Below are 10501 nucleotides of genomic sequence, written 5' to 3' on the forward strand. Positions count from 1 at the left end.
CCTATTAAATGATATACTTGTAATAAAATTTGAATGCAACAAACCAACAAAAAAAGTTTTGAATAATTATGTCTGAATTTATTCTCAGTGTAGGCCCTACTTGATAGTTTCTGTCGTCAACAACAAAATCGAAAGTAAAACTATAACTTATCAGTTGCCTTGCGAAGCTGGAAGTGCTTGTTAATAGCCTTGGTTTGAAGTGTAATCGGCAATAGCTACACTGTGTTTTGTCCTCTGAATTTCCTCCTTGTTAGAAGAAAAGAAGAGTTTCAATAAGGTAAATTCTGATTATAGTTTCATTCATATTTTTGTGGGATAATTCAATTTAAAAGTCTCAAGTTTCTTCGAGATGAATAGGCCTACTCGTTATTGAGTAAAGCATATGCATTTAAAATTAATCACGGAATGCGTTTAATCATTCACAGATTAACCAACACAAAACAGGTGCATACAGACACGTTAAAAGTCTCCTGTGCCAGATTAAAATGTCCGCAAACAGCAAGAAGCCCGGTACTCATATTACAGTCCAGAAGCGTTCACATGGATCTTATGACAGGTGGGTTGACTTCTAGAAACCTCACCACATAGCCTTGGAAATCAATATTTAAAGTAGCCCGTAGCCTACCTATCGAAACATCAAGCCTAAACTTTCCGTTCATTGCGTGATGCGCTTGTTACTGTAAATAGATGTGAACCTTAAAACACAATTTTGACGTTCAGTTTTCTTATTTGAGGACACTTTGTAGAATACATCTAGGATCCAATGAATTTATGAAATCTTTACGTGTGTTACTTTTGCATCCAGGAACGAAGTCCAATACAATGGCCTGAAAAATCAAGGCGCTACCTGCTACTTAAATGCAGTATTGCAGTGTCTATTCATGACCCCAGAATTCAGAGAGGCAGTGGGGAGGTAAAATGAATGAATGAATAAAGTTATTATGATTATTGCATCTACGAATTATACAATTATTTAGGCTACTAATTTCCTACTTTATTCTATTGCTTTTTCTTTACTTTTTAATTTGTAATGTCAATTTAGTTTTATCAATGAATCTCCTAACCCTGGAGATTGTGGTGAGGAAAATCTCTTGCTACAACTTCAGAAGCTGTTTACTAAGCTGTCAGAAAATGCAGCCACAACTGAAGGAATAACCAGGAGTCTTGGAATTAGATATGGTAGGTTAATTTGGTAGACATGGTAGGTAAAAATATATACTGTGTATATAGTGTAGGCTATATACTTTATATATAGTATACAGTGTGTATATACATACATGATAAAGTTTAGAACATTGTTTTCATAATTATTCTTTTATACCTTCAAGTTTATGAGCAACAAGATGCAGTGGAGTATTATAGGAAGATTTTAAAAGCAGTGGGGACACGTGGCTCTAAGGTATGTCATATATAAACATAAGTCTGTTTCAGTGAGAGGGAAACAATTGACTGTAAAAAGTATCTTTTATCATCATCGATTATTTACAGTGATGCAATTAAGAATCAGCCTATGAGAGCACAGTGCATTTGTTCCAGGTCTTTGAAGGGAAAATGAACAACATAACAAAATGTGGCCAATGTGGCAATGTAACCCCAGATACCAGCACGTTCATCTCAATACTGCTGTCTATCGATGCCGGAAATGATAAGTATGATATGGTATGAAGACTATCATATGCAGTTACGTTAGCCAAATGTTTGTTGCTGTTGTTCTTGGGAGACAGTAGCTTCCCCCTAAAACGGCATGTTTTACTTTTCTGACCCTATAGGTAAAAAGCCTGAAGACCTTCTTTGAACATTCAAAACTAGAAGAGGATGACTGGATGTATTGTGAAGGATGTGGTCACAAAACAGAAACAGAAACTGTGAGTAAATGAAAATGTGAGATTTTTACACATCCATCACTTATACAGATGATCAAGCCAATGTTACTGAACCAATTATAGTTAAGTGTCCAACCTTTGAGTAACATATGCTTTTTCATTCTTCCTGTTTTTTTTTCTTACTCTTGCTGCAGTGGAGTAAAATAGATGAATATCCTACTGTTCTCACTCTGCATCTGAAGAGGTTTGACTTTGATTACATACAGATGAGATACAAGAAGAATGAATGTCGTCTGGATGTACCTCTAAGTCTACCCAAAGAGGTTTCATCAATCCATCATACCAAAAACAAAAGGTTATCTAAAAGCAGTATAAAATTGTCTTAACATTTTTAACATCTTTCTCTGCAGGATAATTGGCCCATATATGATCTTTATGCCGTTATAAATCATATGGGTGGATATAGTAGTGGACACTACAATACAATCATCAGATCTTTTGAAAATGGGATATGGTACTGTTTTGATGACTACAATGTTACACGGGTACATTTGTTTGTTTGATTAGCATTATATAGCAAATTGATATGACTCAAGACTGTTCATTTTTTTCTTAAATATTGTCAATATTTTACAGACTTCAGAAGCATCACTGGAAAAGTAAGTGTTGTTCTCTATTGTGAAGAATGTCAAAAAAAAGTATTTCATAGTATTTCGTAGTAAAAAAAAGTATTTCCTTTTTTTGACAGTTCAAGCCTACCATACATGCTGATGTACAGAAAATGTAAGTTGAGGTGAAATGCTCTCACTCCAACTTTTAAGAGAAAATAAATCTTTAAAATATTTGTTATTGTTCAAAACAGCAGCGTTGAACCCTGACAGCATCAAAACGACAGCGTTGAACCCTGACAGCATTCACCAACCTATGAGGATCCTTCTGATGGGGCCTTCCAGAGCTGGGAAAAGTACAGTTGGCAACATCATCCTTGGTGGCAACTACTTTCCTAGCAAAAGTGGATTGGAGACTGTGACGAAAGAGTCCATGGTAAAGACAGTGGGAAATGTCACTGTAGTGGACACTCCAAATCTCTTTTCCCTCGACAAATCGAGTTGGAATGAGGAAATGAAGAAGTGTGTTAAGTTATCTGACCCTGGCCTCAATGTAATTCTCTGGGTAACACCGATATCTAAATTCAGTGAGCAACAACAAGGTCTTTTCCACACCTTCAAAAAAAGACTAGATCCAAGAACCACCAAACGTATGATGATTATCTTCACACATGGCAGACAGCTTAAAAAACTTGGGCAACGAATTGACAGGTTTATTTTGTACTGCAAAAAGCTCTGTAAAGTGGTTCGTTGTTGTCAGAACAGGTACCATGTCATTGACATCACTGATGGTCACAATTACACATCAGAACTGCTTGAAAAACTCAGCGAGATGGTGACAAAGGAAGCTACTTCAATTACACAAATGCAATTGAAGTGTTTAAGAAGAAGAAGTCTTAAAAAGACAAAAAATTGGTGAAGAATGAGAAAATTAAAGTTTGAAATGTGGTGAAACACTGAATGTTCTGAATGTCCTAATGTTATCGGTTTTTAGCTGCTATTTTGGGTGTTTTTAGTAACAAACATATTGATAAATTATTCAAATTTTCCATGGTGTTTCTTGTACATTGAATTTAAATTCTGATATAAAAATGATTATATTCCAGTTCATAACATAATAAAGCACGTGTTGATGTTAAGTTGAATTTGAAAATAGCAAATTAAGCAAAATAAAAATGATGTTTTAACCACATTTTTATTTGTTTCCATTCCTCATTTGTGAGTCACTTTGGATAAAAGCATCTGCTAAGTGAAAAATGTATTGAATATGTAATGAATTTGTAGTATACTGTTTCACTTGTTACGTTCAGATTATATGCTTCCAACAATGGAATTCAATTTGAAATGAACATTAAAACAATATTTTAAAAGAAGCATGAATTGATTCTTTTGATTAATGATCATACATAGTTGCATTTAGAGACATAGAGAATTATAATAAGACATAATAATTAATTTGAATATTTCCTTTAAAAGTTGATTTATTCGATTGATTCAACAGGTGTAATGATCAGAGGAGGTGAGTTCTGCCCTTTTTCGTATTCTCCAGGACTGAAATATGGATAGAGCTTTTTAGGAAAAGACTGTCCTGTGAAAGAATATATATGATACCTGGCTTCAACATCATAAAAAGAGACCAGACCCTCTTGAAAATCCACAAAAACTCCCACTTTCACTGGCTTCACTTTCAAGGTGAGAGGGACAGCGGGCCGATCTTTCGCTGCATACTCATCCCTGTTCCTCAGCCATACAGTCCAATATCCATTTTCAGGGTTGAGCCGAATTTCCCCTTTTCTGTCTATGGATTCTTTTGCCACACCTAAATCCCACTCCGTCTTTCCGCTGACTTGAACTTCATAATAAAATTTCCGTGAGGAGAACGCTTTCATTCCTAAGACACACGAGCAATGGTTAAACCTTTTTGGGGTGTCAGGAATCTTCTGTGACTTGCCTGTATTCCAGACCTCTTTCCCATTTTCAGACAACATGAGTTCAGGATAAGCTGTGTCAGGGTCAAGTGTCACATCCACTAACAAAATATAAATATAAGGGGTTAATATAAATTTTTGGCCAAGTCAGTATAATTCATGTTAATTCCCATATAACTTTATATGGTGCTATATGTCACAACACATCAGTATAAAGGATTATGTTTCTTTTTTGTTAGTAAATTTTGCATTAAGGACAGATTTACTAAGACTTATTTTAGGAGTTCCCATCATGGGATCATTTCATGGATTTAGGTTAAATTCATTTTTAATTGTATTAATTAATTAGCTCATAAACAAACTTTATCGCTAGAGAAAATGAAATAAGCCATTAAACAAAGTGTTATGCAAATATTTAAAGCGTTAGTTCACCCAAAAATGAAAATTCTGTCGTTTATTACTCACCCTCATGTCACCCTCATGTCACGGGGGCCAAACCCCCCGTAAGACTTTCGTTCATCTTCGAAATACAAATGAAGATCTTTTTGATGAAATCTGAGAGATTTCTGTCCCTCCATTGACAGCTACGCAACTACCACTTTGACACTTCAAAAAGTTCATTAAGAGATCGTAAAACTAATCCATATGAATCGAGCGGTTTAGTCTAAATTTTCTGAAGAGACTCTATCGCTTTATATGATGAAGATTTTTAATTTAGGCTTTTATTCACATAAACATTGATCAACTCACACATCAGGTGTGGTAAACGGAAGTTCGGGGGTTTGCTTGTGTGAGAACCAATAAGGTTCTTTCTTTTTACACAGCACGTTTGAGCTTTCACAAGAACTTTTTGAAGCATCAAAGTGTTAGTTGCGTAGACTATCAATGGAGGGACAGAAAGCTCTCAGATTTCATCAAAACCATCTCCATTTGTGTTCCGAAGTCTTACGGAACGACATGAGGGTGAGAAAATGGTGACAGAATTTTTATTTTTGGGTGAACTATCCCTTTAAGAAATTTCTCCTTATATTTTTGCATAAACGGTTCTTTAAATTTGAGTCAAGAAACCAACGCTTCTATATAGAACCCCACTGAACATTTTTTTTCTGAGAGTGTAGCAACAACTACGTTGCATGATTTATTTAAAAACTCTCCTATAAATGTTGTGTTTGAATAAGAAACTCCTACAAATGCATATATATGCAGTAAGGTCAGCTGCAAAAATAACTGTTCACGCCTTTTCATCGCTAATTTCTCCCCATGTACCTTTAGTACATCCAGACAGTATTTTTTTAACAGCAAAAGAGGGTTCGTGTTGGTGCTAGCTGTTAGTAAATCTGGCCCTAAGAGTTTATTTTTACTGTACTAAAATGTAACTTTTAGTAATCAGATTTTCCATACCTGCATAACGTTGTATACTCCGCAGCTCTTTGCCAACTACAGTGGGAAAAACAGTGGGAAAGAACTAAATATGTGTTTCTGTCTGATTAAAGAGTGTATGATGCTGTAAATATGATTGGTTAACTTGGTAATTATTTACCAGTTTCTCTCATTTTCTCATCCAAGACACTCTGAAGCCGTGATATTGTCTCCCTCAGAATACGCCCATGTTCATGTGCACTGATGCTGATGTTGTTTGAGCGCTTGGTATATATGGCGTTGTGCAGGAGGTTAATAATCTAGAATAGATAGAGGGAAAAAACGCCTTTAAGTCAAGTGTACATGTGGCTTTATTTCTTACAATGGTTTGATGAGAAAGACTGACTTGTGTGAAATCCATAGGATTTGAGAGCTGCTCCAGTTCAGTTTGTCTTCTCTTTAGCTCCTTGATCTCTTCATCTAGCTCTCTGATGAGCTCCTCGCCACGTCTTTCTGTTTCTTTATGCTTTTCCTCCGTGAGCTCAAGTAGCTCCGCATTGTTTTTCTCAAAGATTTCCTTGAAAAACTTGATGTTCTCTTCGATCTCCCTCTCTTTGGCTTGCTGTTGTGAATTTTACAAAGAAAATATGATTAATTGAAAAATCATCACTACATTGTTAAAGCACAGAATAAAACTAAATGATATTGTGGACACTCAAACAATATAGAAGGAGCACAGAAATAAAATCTGCTTGTGGGCAGAATCAATACCACTTACTTTGTTAAACCTTGTAGAATGTTTAATTTCCTTAATTTTCCGCAACTTGTCCTGAATTTTCTGCTGCACCGCTATCTTTTTATTCATCAGCAATTTCTGTGAAAATAAAGTAATGTAGGTTGTAGTATATCATCAGTTGGTAATGTTTCTACTGTTGGAAATGATTCTGTATATTTTCAGAGTTGCTATTAATGACTGCCGAGTAGTTAGCGTTACCAAACTCTCCTCCTCCAAAGGGACAGTTTTATGATTCTTGTGGTCACTCTCGGTGCAGAATTGACAGATGGCTGTCTGGTCATCTCTACAGTAAAGTTCCAGAGGTCTTTCATGATTCTTGCAAATGTATTCATCAAGATTCTTCACGGGGTTAATTAGTTTGTGTTTCATGAGTTTTTCCGCAGTTTCATGGGGCTCCAAGTGAGTCTTGCAGAAAGAAGTTCCACAGTGTAAGCATGACTTAACAGCAATCCGCATTTTCTTCTTTGGACAACTATCACAGGACACTTCAGGCTTCTCCTGGATCCTTTTTCTTTTGATGTCCTCTGCGATGTCTCTAACCGTTCTGTTTATGTTCAAATCTTGTTTTGAGTCCAATGCATTCCCACACAGTGGGCACTTTGAGCATGTACTTCGGTCTCTGTGGCTTTTTATGCAGACCATACAGAAGTTGTGTCCACAGGAAGTTGTTACAGGGTCAGTGAACACGTCCAGACAAATTGAACATGTGCATTTTTCAGACAAACCGCTGGGGGAAGCCATGACTTTAAAGCTGAAATCATACACAAACACAGATATACACAGTGAATTAATTTAGCAGACAACTAGAAACTTTAAAAACAGATTTAACAAAGATTTGCATGAATATTTCACAAGTTACAAATATTTTGTGAGCTCAAGAATTTCACTGTACACTTCTAAAAATACATTAAGAACGGAAAAGTGCTACAGTAAAAACCTGTTAATTGATAAAATGTCCTTAAAATGTCCTTACCCCCCATAAATTTAACAAAACAATGTCACAGTGCATTGATACACATGATCTAATTGGTCAGCGTTTAGGATTGTTTTGGATCGTTAAACTAATTATTTATTAATTGTAATTCATAGAGTTTAATTTGAAATAATCATAAAGTCATCTACCCAGTAATGGCGAATCTTTTGGGTGTGTATATCAGTTTTGCCTTAGGATAGCCAATTAGTCAATCCTGATTTTCAGGTTTGTAGCATACACACAAATCAGGAATCAAAGGCTAACTTATGTAGCCTAACATATTGTGACAGTGACACAGATACTAACTATTCACCACAATGAAAATACATATAAAGCTCAACATTCAAGATGTCTTTGTGTAAATCGTTCGAAAGTCCATTAATACATTGTCTTCACAATTCAAAGCAATGCAAATATTTACCTCCATGTAAACTTTTCTGTGACAAGTCAAATCAAATTCATCTCTGTTTTAGGCTACTTACCCTTCAATTATTGATTCAGTTGCTTATTTATCGTCGAAACAAAGTCATCCAATGAAATATATCGAGGTTCGCGGTTAAATCCAAAGCATATCGATTGTTAAATCATTCAATTTATAGACACTTCGATCGCAGAACTGAACTAATCCTTGCGGCTGCAGCGAATGAAATGGCAGCAATTTGCATGTATTTGCATTTGAGGCGTCTAACTTTACCGTCCAAAATATTGAAAGACGTTATCGTGGTTTTTTTCTTTTTTTTTTTGACCTGATATGTTTAATTAATATGGATTTAAAGTTATAAAGTTACTAATTCAATTTTGGCCAGTTTTACAACATGAGAGCCATGGCGTCCAATTGTTGCGGGAGGCTGCAGACCTGAAGCCGGTCTCTATATGATATCTATGGATATACGCATAGATATTATCAGCCTTTATCAGGCAGTTTTACGCCCCTGTTGTTCCTGATGCGTCCAGTAGGGGGAGAAGGATATACGGCGAAATAACAATACCGGTAATTAAATCTACGCTCGAAACTAACACATTAATAATCGTCCAGTCTATAGATTTGTAGGTATTTGTTCATTTAAATAAACGTTATAGACAGTGGAATTATCTGCACTACGGATTAAAACATCCAGATGTTCAGTTGGGCTTGAACTCTTCCCTCAGCCTACAGAAGATTATTTGTTTTTGTAAATTTAAAAAATATTAATACACATAGGCTAGTTGGATCAGATGGTCAAAGTAATGATATATGACCTACTTTAGAATTAATTGTTTTTAAACTGTTTTTATACAGGAGACTGACTGATATATTTTGTTGTGAATTTATATAAAGTTACATTTAGGTATTAACCATATAGCCCATTAGACATACAGTACTGCAGGAATGGTGGTTGATGTACTGGTAGTCAGGGGAGCCACATCAGGAATGGTGGTTGATGTACTGGCATTCTTACAGCCTTTCAGGTGGGCCACAAAGTGGTCACGTCGGAATTTAATTGAGGAACAATATACACAATGGTAGTGTAATTGTGACACACAACCTAGACCACACCAGTGGATTGTATAATCTGAAAGAAAAAAATGAAAAAGAAAACAAAAATCACTCCCTTTGTTGCATTCCTACTTCATTTGATTAGCTTAATGTTTCAGGGAAAGACAATAATACACAGCACAACTTATTTGTTAAACTTATATACAACGTGCCCTTACAATGTTGACATAGCTTTATTTGAGTAATACTAAAACATCAATCATGCATATATGTAACGTCAACATTCATTACAACATTTTTAGAAAAAAGTATCAATCACAAACAAATGATGCTACCTTCATGGACGACTGCCCTCGAAAAGTGAAGCTGAAGATGAATTTGTACTTTACTTTTCTTTGAGGGCTTAAAAAAAGCAGAAGTACAGAAAGGACAGTGAAATAGGGAACAGCAAGAGGTGCATCTGTTAAGCGCAGGTAAGTTGCAGCCTCTCTGTATAGATGTTATTTCTTCACCTGAAGAGAGAATACAATTTACGTTTGGAGAGAGAAAAAAGAGATGGGTGTTTATAGTTTATACAAGTTTAGAGAGAGAGATTTTTATTTTCTTAAGTAGCTAAAGCAAACACATACCTTAATGAGATACAAGTTAAAAAGAACTAAAGACAGAGTCAGTAGTCCAGATCAGTAAGCTATTTTAAGAAAACTGTATATTATGATATACATTAGAAAATGAGATTATCTCATTTATAAGAAACAACTCAAATCAAAATCTACATTTAAACAAAAGTTTTTAATGTGGGTTTTATCATGCATGACGTATGTATTAAATGACAAAATATTTGAGTGAGTGTGCAGTTCAACTTTACTTCGAGAGATTTGCATACATACAAATACATACATGCCTATTATAAATGTGTATTTTGTGTACGCATCATAAACTGTTAAAAAAAAAACACAACCCCCCCCACACACACACACACACATTTCCAATATCCACTCTAATGTTGTTCCAGAAACCATGTGGAGTAGCAGGCTTAAATGCAAGGAGTAAACAGGGTCTTACCAGAAGATGCCATGTCACGCAAGCTAAAGACAGACAACAAGATAAAAATAAAAATTAAATGAATTTTAAAAGTCAGTGAGACAGCGCGGGTAAAGAGAAGCCTAGGGGCAGCTTTTAAACCTGTATGTGGTTATCTAAGTTTGAGCCAGACAGAACCGTCAAGTAACGTTAGCCTAACTTACTTTTATTGTCTCTCGAAATAAATTATAGACCCATCTTTTGAATTGATATCGAATCTTAGCTAATCGTTTAATAAATGTTGCATCATTACAATACAACCAAAAACAATAACTTTAGCAGATTATTTAAAATACCTCAATTTGTGTCGTTTCTAGAAGGTCTGATGCTATAAGGTCTGTTATATAGGACTAGGCTCATATACTGTTATTGTGTACAGCCTCCCCCTACTGGACGGATCAGGAACAACAGGGGCGTAAAACTGCCAGGGGCATATATCTTATCTACCGGCTCCACA

At 35.5% G+C, this 10501-nt stretch overlaps 2 protein-coding genes across 8 annotated transcripts; one reads left to right on the forward strand and one right to left on the reverse strand.

Moving 5' to 3' along the window:
- The first annotated feature begins 133 nt into the window (after window positions 1-133).
- Window positions 134-3623, forward strand: LOC143736931 (uncharacterized). 3 transcript variants are annotated; one of them, XM_077227737.1, is made up of 12 exons: window positions 134-277; window positions 426-556; window positions 806-913; window positions 1043-1179; window positions 1329-1399; window positions 1537-1659; window positions 1770-1865; window positions 2018-2146; window positions 2234-2368; window positions 2460-2482; window positions 2572-2606; window positions 2686-3623. In XM_077227737.1, the coding sequence occupies exons 2-12, from the start codon at window positions 486-488 to the stop codon at window positions 3348-3350; spliced, it is 1593 nt and encodes a 530-aa protein (XP_077083852.1). In that variant the 5' UTR covers window positions 134-277; window positions 426-485; the 3' UTR covers window positions 3351-3623. The 3 variants fall into 3 exon arrangements, with proteins under 3 accessions (XP_077083852.1, XP_077083855.1, XP_077083856.1); XM_077227740.1 differs by having other exon boundaries at window positions 2689-3350; XM_077227741.1 differs by lacking the exon at window positions 426-556 and having other exon boundaries at window positions 153-277.
- LOC143736925 (E3 ubiquitin-protein ligase TRIM39-like) lies at window positions 3608-10417 on the reverse strand. Of its 5 annotated transcripts, none has more exons than XM_077227726.1 (10): window positions 10341-10417; window positions 10027-10049; window positions 9300-9366; window positions 8845-9040; window positions 6713-7265; window positions 6497-6592; window positions 6125-6340; window positions 5900-6038; window positions 5761-5796; window positions 3608-4460 (listed from the first exon to the last, which is right to left on the reverse strand). In XM_077227726.1, exons 5-10 carry the CDS (start codon window positions 7253-7255, stop codon window positions 3913-3915), a joined length of 1578 nt encoding a protein of 525 aa, XP_077083841.1. In that variant the 5' UTR covers window positions 7256-7265; window positions 8845-9040; window positions 9300-9366; window positions 10027-10049; window positions 10341-10417; the 3' UTR covers window positions 3608-3912. The 5 variants fall into 5 exon arrangements, with proteins under 5 accessions (XP_077083841.1, XP_077083839.1, XP_077083844.1 ...); XM_077227724.1 differs by having other exon boundaries at window positions 9300-9476; window positions 10341-10371; XM_077227729.1 differs by lacking the exon at window positions 10341-10417 and having other exon boundaries at window positions 10027-10051.
- Between the last annotated feature and the right edge of the window lie 84 nt (window positions 10418-10501).

Source organism: Siphateles boraxobius, unplaced genomic scaffold, assembly GCF_051911475.1.
Source record: "Siphateles boraxobius isolate OS27281-9 unplaced genomic scaffold, OSU_SipBor_1 130, whole genome shotgun sequence".
In the NCBI taxonomy this organism is placed as follows: domain Eukaryota; kingdom Metazoa; phylum Chordata; class Actinopteri; order Cypriniformes; family Leuciscidae; genus Siphateles; species Siphateles boraxobius.